We start from the raw sequence: 12,860 nt of genomic DNA, 5'->3' as shown, positions 1-12,860 counted from the left end.
TTGTTGCAGGGTCAGCAGGTTCAGGCCAAGGCATTCAATCAGGTAACCACGAAAATCGACACCAGGATGGGCAACATGTTCACTAAGCAGAATGCCGAGTATGACACTGTTGCGAGCCACATAAGAAAGATCGATGTTCAGCTTGCTCAAACAACTGAGTGTGTCAAGACGCAACAAGGGACGCTCCCTGGAAAAACTGATAAAAATCCTAGGACTGAGCACTGTAATGCAATAGAACAGTCGTTCGCTGAGACTGTTCTAGGAGCAGAAGAGAACACAGACCAGCCTGCAAGCTCTGGAACGACTGCTCCTAGCGAACCTGCTGACACCCCACCAGTGCGAGTCTATGTTCCTAAGGTTCCCTATCCAATTCCACCTAGACATTTGATGGATCCCATTAGTGCAGAACAGCTGGCTGGGTTTAGGAAGATGGTAAGAAGGCTTCCTCAAAAGATCTCATTTTAACATGCCTGGGAGATTCGGCCATTGCATATGTTCTTCAAATATTGCAGAGAATCTCAGGAGGAAATCAAGGCACTCTTTACTGAAGCACTGACACCATCGCTAAAGGTACTGCCTAAGGTTGATGACCCTGGAAAGTTTGTTTTTCCTTGTTCCATTGTTGGAGTGGAATTTATGGAAGCTCTTTGTGATTCTGGGTCTAGTGTGAACCTTGTCTCAAAAGCGATTGTAGACGACCTGGGCATTTTTAATGTTGAGCCTTCTCAGGTGAAGCTAGCTTTTGCAAACTCTTCCATGGCAGTCCCTTATGGAACCATTCGCAATCTTCCTGTCAAGGTTGGGGACTGTGTGCTCCATACCGAATTTCAAGTTATTGAGGTGAGGAAGGATCATGAGATGCCTTTGATCTTTGGAAGGTCATTTATGGCTACAGTGGGAGCAATCGTCGACATGCCTAATAGGAGAGTATCCTTCTCCAATATCAACAAGAAGGTTTTCTACAAGGCTGTCCCAACCAGATCACTAATCCGATACGCCTCCTGCATCTCAATGGTCAGTGGAGAACAGCCGAAAATTGTTCCAAAGAACGAGTTTGGTGATAAGAGTGAGATCAAAGAATTTCTGGATGGAAATCCTCACACTGATACCAAGAAACTCAGTGGAAATGCAAAGGTGAAGGAAAAAGTCCAGAAGAAAAGGGTCAAGGGTGATCCTACAATGACTTTGATACCTCGCTTGTGTGATGAGAAATCCATTGAGTAGGAGGTAAAGTGCAAGGGTACCTCTAAACCTTTCTCTAAAGTTAGAGTACTTCTCACACATGAGATGAAAGAGAAAGGAGAAGCTGCTGTGAAGGGGTTGCTGAGCAGAGTTCGGAAGCTGAATCTGATTGTGGAGCTTGTTTTGGAACAAGCCATCATGATCAACTCGACTGATCCCTGTCACAAAGTCAAGCTAATGACTTAAACTAAGCGCTTGGCGGGAGGCAACCCACTGGTAAGTCTACATATAAGTTGGTTTTGTTTTTGTTTACTTATTTTGTTTTAGTTTATTGAGTCTCATGTCAAAAAGCAAAAAAATCCGAGATACTTCAAAAATTCTAGGTTGCAGCAACGGAACAACCTGCCCCCTGAAAAGAGCGGTTGTTCCAGGCGACCATCTGACAATAGAACTGATATACCATGGATTTTACCCACTTTCAGCCATGGTATATAAGTGTTTTAGGATATAATTATTATGTTTTGGAGTCTTTTTAGAGTATTTACAGGTTCAGTTACGTTCAGGAGAAATATGGTGATTTTGGAGCCTTCTGAGTGCAGAGCTGCACAGACGCGTCAGATGTCTAGCTATGGATGGAGACTTTACCACCGTTAGATGGAGCCCATCTTTTGACACAAGATATATCATTGAGTCAGATTTCCAATGCCACCGGTTTGAGGTCAATTAGCATTCTGTATCAGAAGTTGTGCCCGTTTTTCAGAAGAGTGGTCAGTCGGCCTCGCGAGAGGAAGCTGTCGAGGAGATGAAGGACTGTCGATCGATGAAACAGCATTGGTGTCGGTTGACAGTGATGCCAGAATATATGGGCTGAGCATATTTTACCAGAATACCCTTGGACGACCTAAAACCCTTTTTCTGTGTTTTCTAAGCCATTGTTGACGGCTAAGCTTTCTATTATTCTTGTTCTAGGTTAGGAGAGAAAGGAGGAACTCCTTCAGAGTCCTCCTGGATATTCTATTGCAGTTTTATATCTATTCATCTATGATTTTCTGTGACAACTTCAAGTCTGAATATATCCACCTGTTAGGTTTAGGGTTCAGATAGGTTATGTGGGATTAGCCCCAAATATAGAATTGCTAAGTTGTGATATTCATCATTGAGTCTGTTCTTATTGCTTGTTCTTGAGTAATTAACCTGAACTTGATCATAGATTTATTAAGCACAAGCGAAAGCTTGGTTTTTTATCTGACTTGTCTTCTCTGAGCTAGGATTGATAGAAACAACGAGAGTTGATCTAGAAACCCTAGTGAACATTTAATCAACCCGCGCTAAACGCTTACTAGAAGCGTGTTGATCGATTCTCCTAATGAGATATCGATCGACACGACGAACGGCGTATCGGTCGATGCTCCTATAGAGACATCGATCGACGCTTTCTAAGATTCGACATCGAGAGTTGAAGGTCTTGGATCTAGTAATATATAATCTAGAAATCGAGAGATGATAGGTTATTCTAATCGTTGAGTTCTATAATATCATGCTTTAGTCTCTATATCATTATAATCCTAATTTCCTGAATAGAAACCCTAGATTTAGCAAACCATCCTTCCATCAAACTATTCTCTGCCAAGCTGAACAATTGTGTTGTTCAACATGTTTACTGCTTTATTTACTGCTTGCTATCTTTACTTACTGCTTTAAACCTATTAGATCTTTTGTGTGCCCTAGCTCCCTGTGGAGTCGATCCCTAAGTACTAAAATTCGACCTCTTATTTGAGAGAGTATAAATCACACCTTAGGGTAATTTGAGTGATATCAAATTTGACGCTGTTGCCGGGGAGCTTTGATCGCCATTAGATCTTATCTAGTTAGATTTAGTCTAGGTTTTACTACTGTTCAAAAAAAAACCTGATAATTTTTTTTGTGTGTTTCAGGTACATCCATAAGAGTACCAGAAGCAACAAGGGGATAGGGCTCTTACTAGTAGAGCCACTGGATTTGGAACGCGTGATCCATAAGTCTAAGAGGGCAGTCGACACCCTCCAAGCAGCGATTGGCAGCGTAGAAATCCAAGTGTCGATCGACACTGTTCACCCGACGTCGATTGACATTGTTCACCTGACGTCGATCGACACTATTCACCCGATGTCGATCGACACTATTCATCCACCGTCAACCGACACTATTCATCCGACGTCGATTGACACTGTTCATCAACCGTCGATCGACACTGTTCATCTTCCGTCAACCAACACTGTTCATCCGCCGTCCGACTGCACTTGTTTGGAGGCAGAGAAGGTCGAAGTTCTCATACTTAAAGTTGACAAGAATGGGATGTTAAGAGACGAAGAAGGTCGCACTCGCAACAGCACGGGACAATTGATTAATGCAGAGGGTGCTGTAATCCCTGATCTGATTGATGTTGCTGAGACGAACGACTTTGATCTGAACCACGAATGGTATGATTGGGGAAGTGTGGACCCTTTCTGAGGTCTTCCTCATGAAGATCCCAGAGACTTTATCAAAGAACTTGAGGAGCTAGCCTCTGCAAGCGAGCAGAATGAAGTATCTGTAGACCACATTATCTGCAAGATCTTCCCATATTCTCTATCTGGAGATGCATTTAGCTGGTTCAGTCAGCTGCAGCGAAGATCTTTAACCTGCTGGGAGGACATTAAGACCGCCTTCCTTAACAAATTTCTCTATGAATCTACAACAACTCGACATAAGGAGTTTGATGATATGTTGGACAAGATGATTAAAGGCCATGAGAAGGAATTGATGTCTAGTTTCAGTCAGATGTTGGGTATAGTCCACACTGAGCCGAATGAGGAATCAGAAACCATGAACGCTCAGATCGAAAAGCCAAACATTGAGGTTCAATGGACAGATGAGTTTGCGGGAAGAGAAGAAGCTGACATTAGTGACACGACCTCCACGTCTACCGATGGTACGACCTCCACGTCTACCGATGGTACGACCTCCATGTCTACCGATGGTACGACCTCAACGTCTACCGACAACAGGACTTCAACGTCGACCGACGGCAAGACCTCAACGTCGAATGACGGCAAGACCTCAACGTCGACCAACGGCACGACCTCAACGTCGGCTGACGGCACGACCTCAACGTCGACCGACGGCACGACCTCAACGTCGACCGACGGCACAACCTCAACGTCTACCAACGGTACAACCTCATTGTCGATCGACAATATAGAAAAAGAGATCACCATGGAAGATTTCTTGGACCTAGATGAGTTCTTGGAGTTGGAGTTAGAAGAATTCTTGGAGCTGGAGGAATGGCTTGAAGATATGGATCAGAATTTGAAGAAGAAGCTTGATGACGATCAGAATACTTCGAGAGGAGATCTTGAAACTTCACCAAAGGCTACCATCGGTCAACACCAACCTGATGAGATCGATCGACAACCCACCCTGCATCATCGACCAACACCCACCCTCTATCATCGTTCGCCATCTACCAGATAGCATCGACCTACACCCACTAGAGAGCATCGATCGACACCTATTGTTGGATGAACCGCACGGTTTCATAGTTGAGATGGAACCAATTGAGGAAAGAGTGCACGAGTCTGAAGCCTCACACAATGCTGACTCCGAACATCTGAAACCACTTATATGCGCAGAAGAAGCCGCTGGGCATCACAAAAGAGTCAAGAGGATACATGATCCTGTGAAGATTATGGTTCCATGCGTTGTATTTGAAGTTGAATCTCCTATTCCACCTGATAGAAGTATGCAGTTCAGTTCTTACATTGAGGTATTGGATGATCATCAGCACGTAGAAGCTTCTCAGAAAGGGTTGCGATGTAGAGATGAAGTCGATAAGGGCCCAACAGAAGCAGCATCGGTCGACACCGATCAGATACCATCGAACGACACCATAAATCGGCATCGATCGACATTACCACTTCACCATCGATTGACACTGGACGGATATCAGAGCAGAAGGAGATACCACCACGCGATCAGACAAGTCTGGGGGAAAAAGAGGAGGAATTGGAAGAAGAGAAAAAGGATCAAGGACGGTCCTCAGGTATCATTGATCCCTAGCTTCTCAGATGGTGTCAGAAATCCCGAGTGCGCAGCAGATGCTTCTTACAACCATTTGTAAAGCTTCGAGCGCTCCTTATTGCTGAGATGATAAACAAAGGAGAAGAGTCTATGGAGGAGGCTTTCACACAAGAATGATAAAGCTTCAGAGAGCAGACATTGAGACTTGTTTTGGAGCATGTTCTCATTCTCATCCGGACTAAATCAGATCTCTAAAGTCAAGCTAAATGACTATAACAAAGCGCCGAGTGGGAGGCAACCCACTATTAGGTAATTTCTTTCAATTTAGTTTAGATTGTTACTGATTAAAGTCTTTATTTATTGCAGGTCAAAAAAAAAAGATCCGAGGAAGATGAGTTTGCACGAGGATCAACGATTGCTGCGCAACATCAATCGACAGAGCATCACTAGCATCGACCGATCGCTACTTAACAGTGTCGATCGACAGAGCTTCAAAAGTATTGATCGCCACTTAAGTGTGTTGGCCGGCACTCATATCAAAATCAGGTATACCGTTTTTCCTTGTTAAATAATGTCCTTATGATTTATTTCCCCACCGGTCTTAGATTGTATAACACTGGTGACAGTGTTGTTTAAGTCTGGGGGAAGTTCTACTAATATTGTGTTTTAGTTAGGTATTAAAAAAAAAGAGAGATCCGAGTAGACGATTATAAAATCGACCAATGAGAGCATGTCGATATCAATCGACAATACAACACCTGCAGCGACCGATGGTAACTCCTTTCCATTGATCGACACTTAACCCGGTAAGGTTATCGTTCTTACTTGTTAAATTGCGTACTTATGTTTATGGTATCACCATAACTCCGACTAGATATACACTGGGGACAGTTAATTTATGTTTGGGGGGATGTTTACTGATATTAGTGTGTTCATGAGTCTTATCAAAATGTTTTCAAAAGAGTTTTATTCAGTCAAGAAGGGGATGATGAACTTATTAGATTTTTGCTTGTTATCTAACCACTCTTTAGCACCATTCTAGACTTACTGATTGCATATAATACTAAAGATACTAAAGTGGATCAACCTGTCAACTATTCACACTTGCTGAGATTGTTTGAAAGAACCAAAGCTGACCTCCAACACTAAATCTGACAGAACTGCTTGTCTTGGGGCTTGGTATACATGAGATCGGATTCTTTAGACATGTCTGAAAGGTAAATCCTTGTGTAGATTTATCACCTTTTCTCTCTATTTCAACCCTAGATTTATAGGTAGAGATATTTATTTGTCAAAAAAAAAAATGAAAAAGAAAAAAAATATATATATAAATAAAAAATATATATAATAGGTGTTAGTTAGGTGGAATCCGAAAATGACTTGGTGGCTACAACCATTAAGGCTTGCTTCATAAGGATTCCAACAAAAAGAATTCGAACAGGTATTGGTGGTGGCAATCATCAAGGTTCGATTCACATGAATTCTTGGATATAGGTCAAAAAGAAGTGAACAGGACTTGGTGGCAAACACTATTAAGGTTTGATTCATGGAACCCTGTCCAATCTTGGTCAAAGATCCTGCAATGGAAGCAGACTTTGACTAAAGAGCGAAATTTGTAGAGAGAAAAGATAGGAACTAACTTTTACCTGCAGATCCAGATACTTGTTTGAAAATCCTTGCATCCTGTGATCGATACTCCCAAGGTAAAGCCTGCACTTTTATTTATGTTAAGAAATGAGGTTGGTAGAGGGGAATGTCAGACATGATTTGCTAAGTTGTTGGCTAGATGAATTTGGTTGCTAAGCTAGGATATGGTACAATGTGCTTTTGTGATTATGAATTTTTAGATGTGGATTGCAATATTGCAGAGGTGATGATTCTATGTTTTAAATCATGTGAGTCCCTGCTTTTTTCAAACCTCTTTCAGAGAGTCTGCCCGTCTGTTTTGCTTGAGGACAAGCAAAAGGGTAAGTCTGGGAGAGTTGATATACCATGGATTTTACCCACTTTCAGCCATTGTATATAAGTGTTTTAAGATATAATTATTATGTTTTGGAGTCTTTTCAGAGTATTTACAGGTTCAGGTACGTTCTGGAGAAATATGATTTTGGAGCCTTCTGAGTGCAGAGCTGCACAGACGCGTCAGATGTCTAGCTATGGCTGGAGACCCTACCTCCGTTAGATTAATTCCATATTTTGACACAAGATAGGGCTTTGAGTTAGCTTTTCAATGCCACCCGTTTGAGGTCAATCAGCATTCTGTACCAGAAGTTATGCTCGTTTTACTGAAGAGTGGTCAATCTACCTCGCGAGGGGAAGCTGTCGAGGAGATGAAGGACTGTCGATCGATGAAACAGCATTGGTGTCGGTTTCCATGGACGTGTTGGCGCCTGAGGCCAAAGTTAAGCCATCGGGTTCCTCTACGACTCCGGTTCGTGTTGTTGATGCCGAACCAGCTCACGAGTCGATGCCTCATGTCCCAGCCAAGAGAGTGATCGTCTTAGGGCGGCCTGCTCCAAGCGCGACTCCGGCTGCTGTGCCGAAGAGTCGAAAGAGGCCGAGCGCTAACCCTGATGCGGCTAAGAGGAAGAGATGCACCGAGGCTGGTCCTTTGCCTACCAAGACGTCAGGTTTGGGTTTGTCGTCGCGACATCGCGCCAACGATTGTTTCGAGCAAAAAACTTCTCTCTTTCTTAGTGCGTGTGTGTCGATCGCTTCTTGATTAACCCCTTTTGTCTTGCAGTTTGTTTTGTTGATTGACGGGATGATCAGCGAATGCGGATCGGAGATCGAGCGTCTCGCTAAGGAGTTAGATGAGTCGAGAGAAATGTCGTCGCTGCTCGAAGGGAATTTGAAGGTCATCCAGGATGCTCATTTTGTTGAAGAGGCTCGGTTTGACTCTCGGATCGGTGAGCTTAAGCGGGATCTTGGGAAGACTGTGATCTGTTTGCTTAAGGCAAAAGAGGCGAAGGCATCCAAGTCTTCGGAGTTGCGTCGGCTAAAGCGCAAGGTCAAGAGTGGGGAGGGATCATCGGTTTGCGTGATCAGAGAGGCCAAGGAACCCATGCGCGCTGAGTTTCAGACCCGTCTGGCGAGGATCGCTGATTCCCTTGACTCCCTAGCGGCCATCCATGTCAAGGATTTGGCCTTGGCCGGCGTCGAGGGAGTGATATACCATGGATTTTACCCATTATTGGCCATGATATATAGGTGTTTTAATATATATTTACTACTATATAGAGTCTATTTAGAGTGTTTACAGGTTCAGGTATGTTCTGGAGAAATATGGTGATTTTGGAGCCTTTTTAGTGCAGAGCTGCACAGACGCGTCATATGTTTAGCTATGAATGGAGACCTTACCACCTTTAGATTAAGCCCATCGTTTGTCACAAGATAGAGATTTGAGTTAGATTTTCTATGCCACCGGTTTGAGTTCAATCAGCATCCAGTAGCAGAAGTTATGCATGTTTTACTAAAGCGTGGTCAGTATGCCTCGCGAGAGGAAGCTGTCGAGGAGATGAAGGAATGTCGATCGACGGTGCACGCATAATTTCGATCGACGGTGATCCCAGAAAACAGGCCAAGCCTGTTTCGTGACCAATTTAGGCCCAGAAGTCACCTCATGTTACCAATATACCCCTGGACGACCTGAAACCCTGTTTTACTGTTTCTAAGCCATTATTGACGGCTATACTTCATACTATTCTAGAGAGAGATAGCTTAGGAATGGAGATAAAGATCTGTACACCTTGAGAGAGGGAAGATCTTGAACTCCCTTGCTTTCATTACTCTATTTATTGTTTCTCTTGCTATTCATTTATTTAAGTATTATTCAGACCATCATAACTATGTCTCTTATGAATATGTCTGAGTAGTTCTTACTCTTAGATTTAGGTTTCTCAATAAGTTGATAAATGTATTACTGATTTTGACTGTTGCTAGGGTGTTTAAAAATATAGTTCATCATCTTGTTGTTCTTAAAGCTAAGTTTGTGATTGATTTCCCTTTAAACTTAGATCTTAGGATTAATTGAGATCAAGCCATTGCTTGACTCAATACCTGAAAATAAACTAGTATGATCTAACTGACTAGATACAAACGAGAGTTAATCTAGTAAGTTAGAGAATATAAATCAAACCTGTCCGTAAAGCATTCTGGAAGAAGCATCGATCGACGCAGCGATAGTTATGTCGATCGATATTTTGAAAGGTGTATCGATCGATATTCTTAACGAATCACCGATCGACACTTTCTCGCGATTAACACACGATAGTTGAAATCCGAGATCCAGATTAGATAATCAAATTGATTATATCTGAGTTTGAATTCAAGAACAATTAATATCAATAAACCCCTAAAAGCCCAAATTAAGTTATTTACTTATCACACCTGAGAGTATACCTGAATCTAGCTATTCTCACAACTGTTAACAACGTCAAATCAAACCAATCGAGTAATAACCTTGCTCACCAATTCATTTACTGCTTTAAAACCTATTAACCATTAATCTAGCCTTATTTCAAAGACTATAAATCTATTGTGTAATCCTAGAGTCTATCTGGATTCGATCCATAAGTACTACATCTAAACCTCTTATTTGAGAGAGTAATTCACTCCTTAGGGTAATTTGATTGATATCAAATCTGGTGCCATTGCCGGGGAACTCTTTCTTATTACCATTAGAATAAGTTTAGAATATAGTCTAGGTTTTGTTACTGAATTTGCTAAGTTTTCCATCTTTCCCTGCTGACACAGGTACTTCAGATGGAAGACATGAATTTCGGCCGGAAATCGATCGACGCTCAGACAAAAACATCGAGCGACAGGTCGACACAAAAATCAATCGACACTCCACTACCAATATCGATCGACGCCGTCCTGCCGGAAGCAGGTAAGTATATTCTTACCTATTTCAATAATGGAAAAGCAGTTCTAGGAGATAAAAAAGGTCGAGTATGCAACGCATCAAACCAAATTAATTATAGACATAGGGTTCCAATTCCTATTGGAATAGCTGTTGTTTTGAATGCTGGACCGGAGCATCACCAAACACTTGGAGATTGCAACATACCTGATCGGTTCTACACTAACAGGTCTGCGATCCGTCCTCCAGCAATTAAAAAAAAAGACTTTGAACTGAAACCCAAATATTTCTCTCTAGTAAGTCAGCACCCCTTTCATGGTCTTTCTCATGAAAACCCCATAGACCATATCGAAGCACTTGAGGACTTTGTGTCTAACATCAAGGTGCATGGAGTCTCTGAAGACTACCTATTTTACAAACTCTTCCCGCACTCCGTTGCTGGAGATGCGACGCACTGGCTGGAACAATTGCAGCCAGGATCTTTCACTTGCTGGAGTGATATCAAAAGCGACTTCCTCAACAACTTCTTCATTGATGCACGAACCGAGGAATTTAGGAATAAGATCTATAATTTTTCTCAAGGCACTACTGAAGCTTTTAAGGCTTCTTGGTTGAGATTCAGAGCCTACTAGCGAGACTGCCCATACCATGGTTTTCCCGAAATTCAACTACTTAATATTTTCTTTAGAGGTCTCGACTGGACATACCAAGCCACTTTGGACGAGGCGAATCAAGAAAACTACAAAACCAAGACCCCTGAAGAAGCTACGAGGCTCATTGAAAATGTGGCGTCTAGCTCTAGTGCCAAGAAGATTGATCTCTAGAGGAGGAAGATGGCCGAGAATTCAAATGGAGATCAGATATCTGAGGTGAAGGAAACGTCAGATTCAGTTCATGCTTTTATGATTGGAGATAAGCAAGTTCGGTTTACCGATGAGAGTCAGACCTTTCTACGTGAACGAGATGGAGAAGAGCATGTAGACCTCATCGATGAAACTGGCTTTCGCAAACAAAGGCTTGCCCATCAGCAGCAAAACATGAGCTTCACAAGAACCTACAAGGCAAAACAGACTCATAAGAACAAGCTGGAATCTTTGATTGGACAAGTTCTAAAAGGGCAGCAGAAAATGAGTGCGGTTCTCGATGAAAAATTAGATTTCGTGTATTCTGATTTACATGATAAGTTTGAAACTTTGAGTGACCATGTCAAGAAATTGGATAGCCAAGTTGCGCATAACCCTGGGTTTGTCAGAAGGGATGAATGATTCCTTCCTGGAAGAACTGACACCAACCCGAGAGGTCAAGTTTGTGATGTGTTACTAAGAACCGGAAAACGCCTTACCCCGAGCACTGTAGAAATCACTTTTGCAGAAAAAACCCCTGAAGCTGAGAAGGTAACGATTAACCTAGATGAAGGAGAGGATGAGTTGGAAGAAGATGTGGAAATCGATCGACAAGAAGGGAATAATGTTGATCGACTGACTACGGTAAATATCGATCGACAGAATGAAAACAATGTCGATTGACACTCGGCTCCTGCCAAGCCGGCAGTAGAGAGAGTGTATATGACTCTGCCACCCTTTCCTCCTAACAAGACGCAAACTAAGCGAGAATTGGATTAAGCGATATGCAAGAAAGCATTCGATAAAATTACGTTGGAAATGCCACTAAGTGATGCCATAAAAGTATCACCTTCGATTAAGAAATATGTAAAAGACATGGTATCCAACAGCCTCCCAGCTGCTGAACACAGCGTCATGATGGTTTCAGAGGAAGTAAGTGCAATAATCCAAGGCAAAACCCCGATCAAGAGACCTGATCCGGGCAGTTTTGTTCTACATTGCAACATACGAAACAAGAGTTTTCCTCGATCCCTTTGTGACCTAGGATCCAGTGTAAATATCAGGCCGCACTCTGTCGCGATATCCCTAGGATACGACGAGTTCAAACCCACTAAAATAACTTTGGTTCTTGCTGATAGATCCGTTAGATTACCTAAGGGAGTACTAGATGACATGCCGATAAGGATTAACGACTGTCACGTACCAACGTTTTTTGTTGTGTTGAAATACCAGAATGAACCAAAAGATCCTCTCATTTTAGGTAGACCATTTCTAGCTACTGCTGGTGCGATCATCAACGTCAAGGAAGGTCGGATATGTTTAAACGTTAGAAACATTCCAATGACCTTCGATATGGAAAAACTGATAAAACGACCCTTAATCGATAAACGAGCCTCTTAGGTGGACTGAAGAATCCTTCATGGACCTATGCTCAGATGATCCACTGGAAAAAGTGCTCACATCTACCGAAGAGGAAACATTTAGCATCGACATCAGAGCTGATGAATACGCACGATTAATGGACGCAAGTGTAGAAATAGCAAATGTCGATAACATGGAGGATGATGATTCAGAAATCAACATCGATCGATATTTAAAGGCCGCCGTCGATCGACAACCATCCCCTCTAGAAAATTGGGATCCCGAAAAAGCACCAAAAATTGAGTTCAAGCAATTGCCCACAGGACTCAAGTATGCTTTTCTCTACAATAATTCTTACCCCGTAATCGTAAATGCTAACCTAACCAACGGAGATCTTGCGTTGTTATTGAATAAACTGCGCAAGTATAGGAAATTCCTCGGATACTCTCTCGAGGATATTCCTTGTATCTCTCCAGATCTGTGCATGCACCGAATTCACTTAGAAGACGATTCCAAATCGTCAGTGGAACATCAAAGATGGCTAAAACCGAACTTCAAAGAAGTTGTTAAGA

General features: G+C 42.4%; 1 protein-coding gene across 1 annotated transcript; it reads left to right on the top strand.

Annotated features, from left to right (window-relative positions):
- The first annotated feature begins 11,802 nt into the window (after positions 1-11,802).
- LOC111206136 lies at positions 11,803-12,327 on the top strand. Its single transcript, XM_022702496.1, has one exon. The coding sequence runs from the start codon at positions 11,803-11,805 to the stop codon at positions 12,325-12,327; it is 525 nt and encodes a 174-aa protein (XP_022558217.1).
- Positions 12,328-12,860: the final 533 nt, after the last annotated feature.

Source organism: Brassica napus, chromosome C8 (assembly GCF_020379485.1).
Source record: "Brassica napus cultivar Da-Ae chromosome C8, Da-Ae, whole genome shotgun sequence".
Taxonomy (NCBI): domain Eukaryota; kingdom Viridiplantae; phylum Streptophyta; class Magnoliopsida; order Brassicales; family Brassicaceae; genus Brassica; species Brassica napus.
This window is presented reverse-complemented; position numbering and strand designations above follow the sequence as displayed.

What these genes read in the sequence shown, in the direction of transcription:
- LOC111206136 (XM_022702496.1), top strand. Translation starts at nt 11,803, where the DNA reads ATGGTATCCAACAGCCTCCCAGCTGCTGAACACAGCGTCATGATGGTT.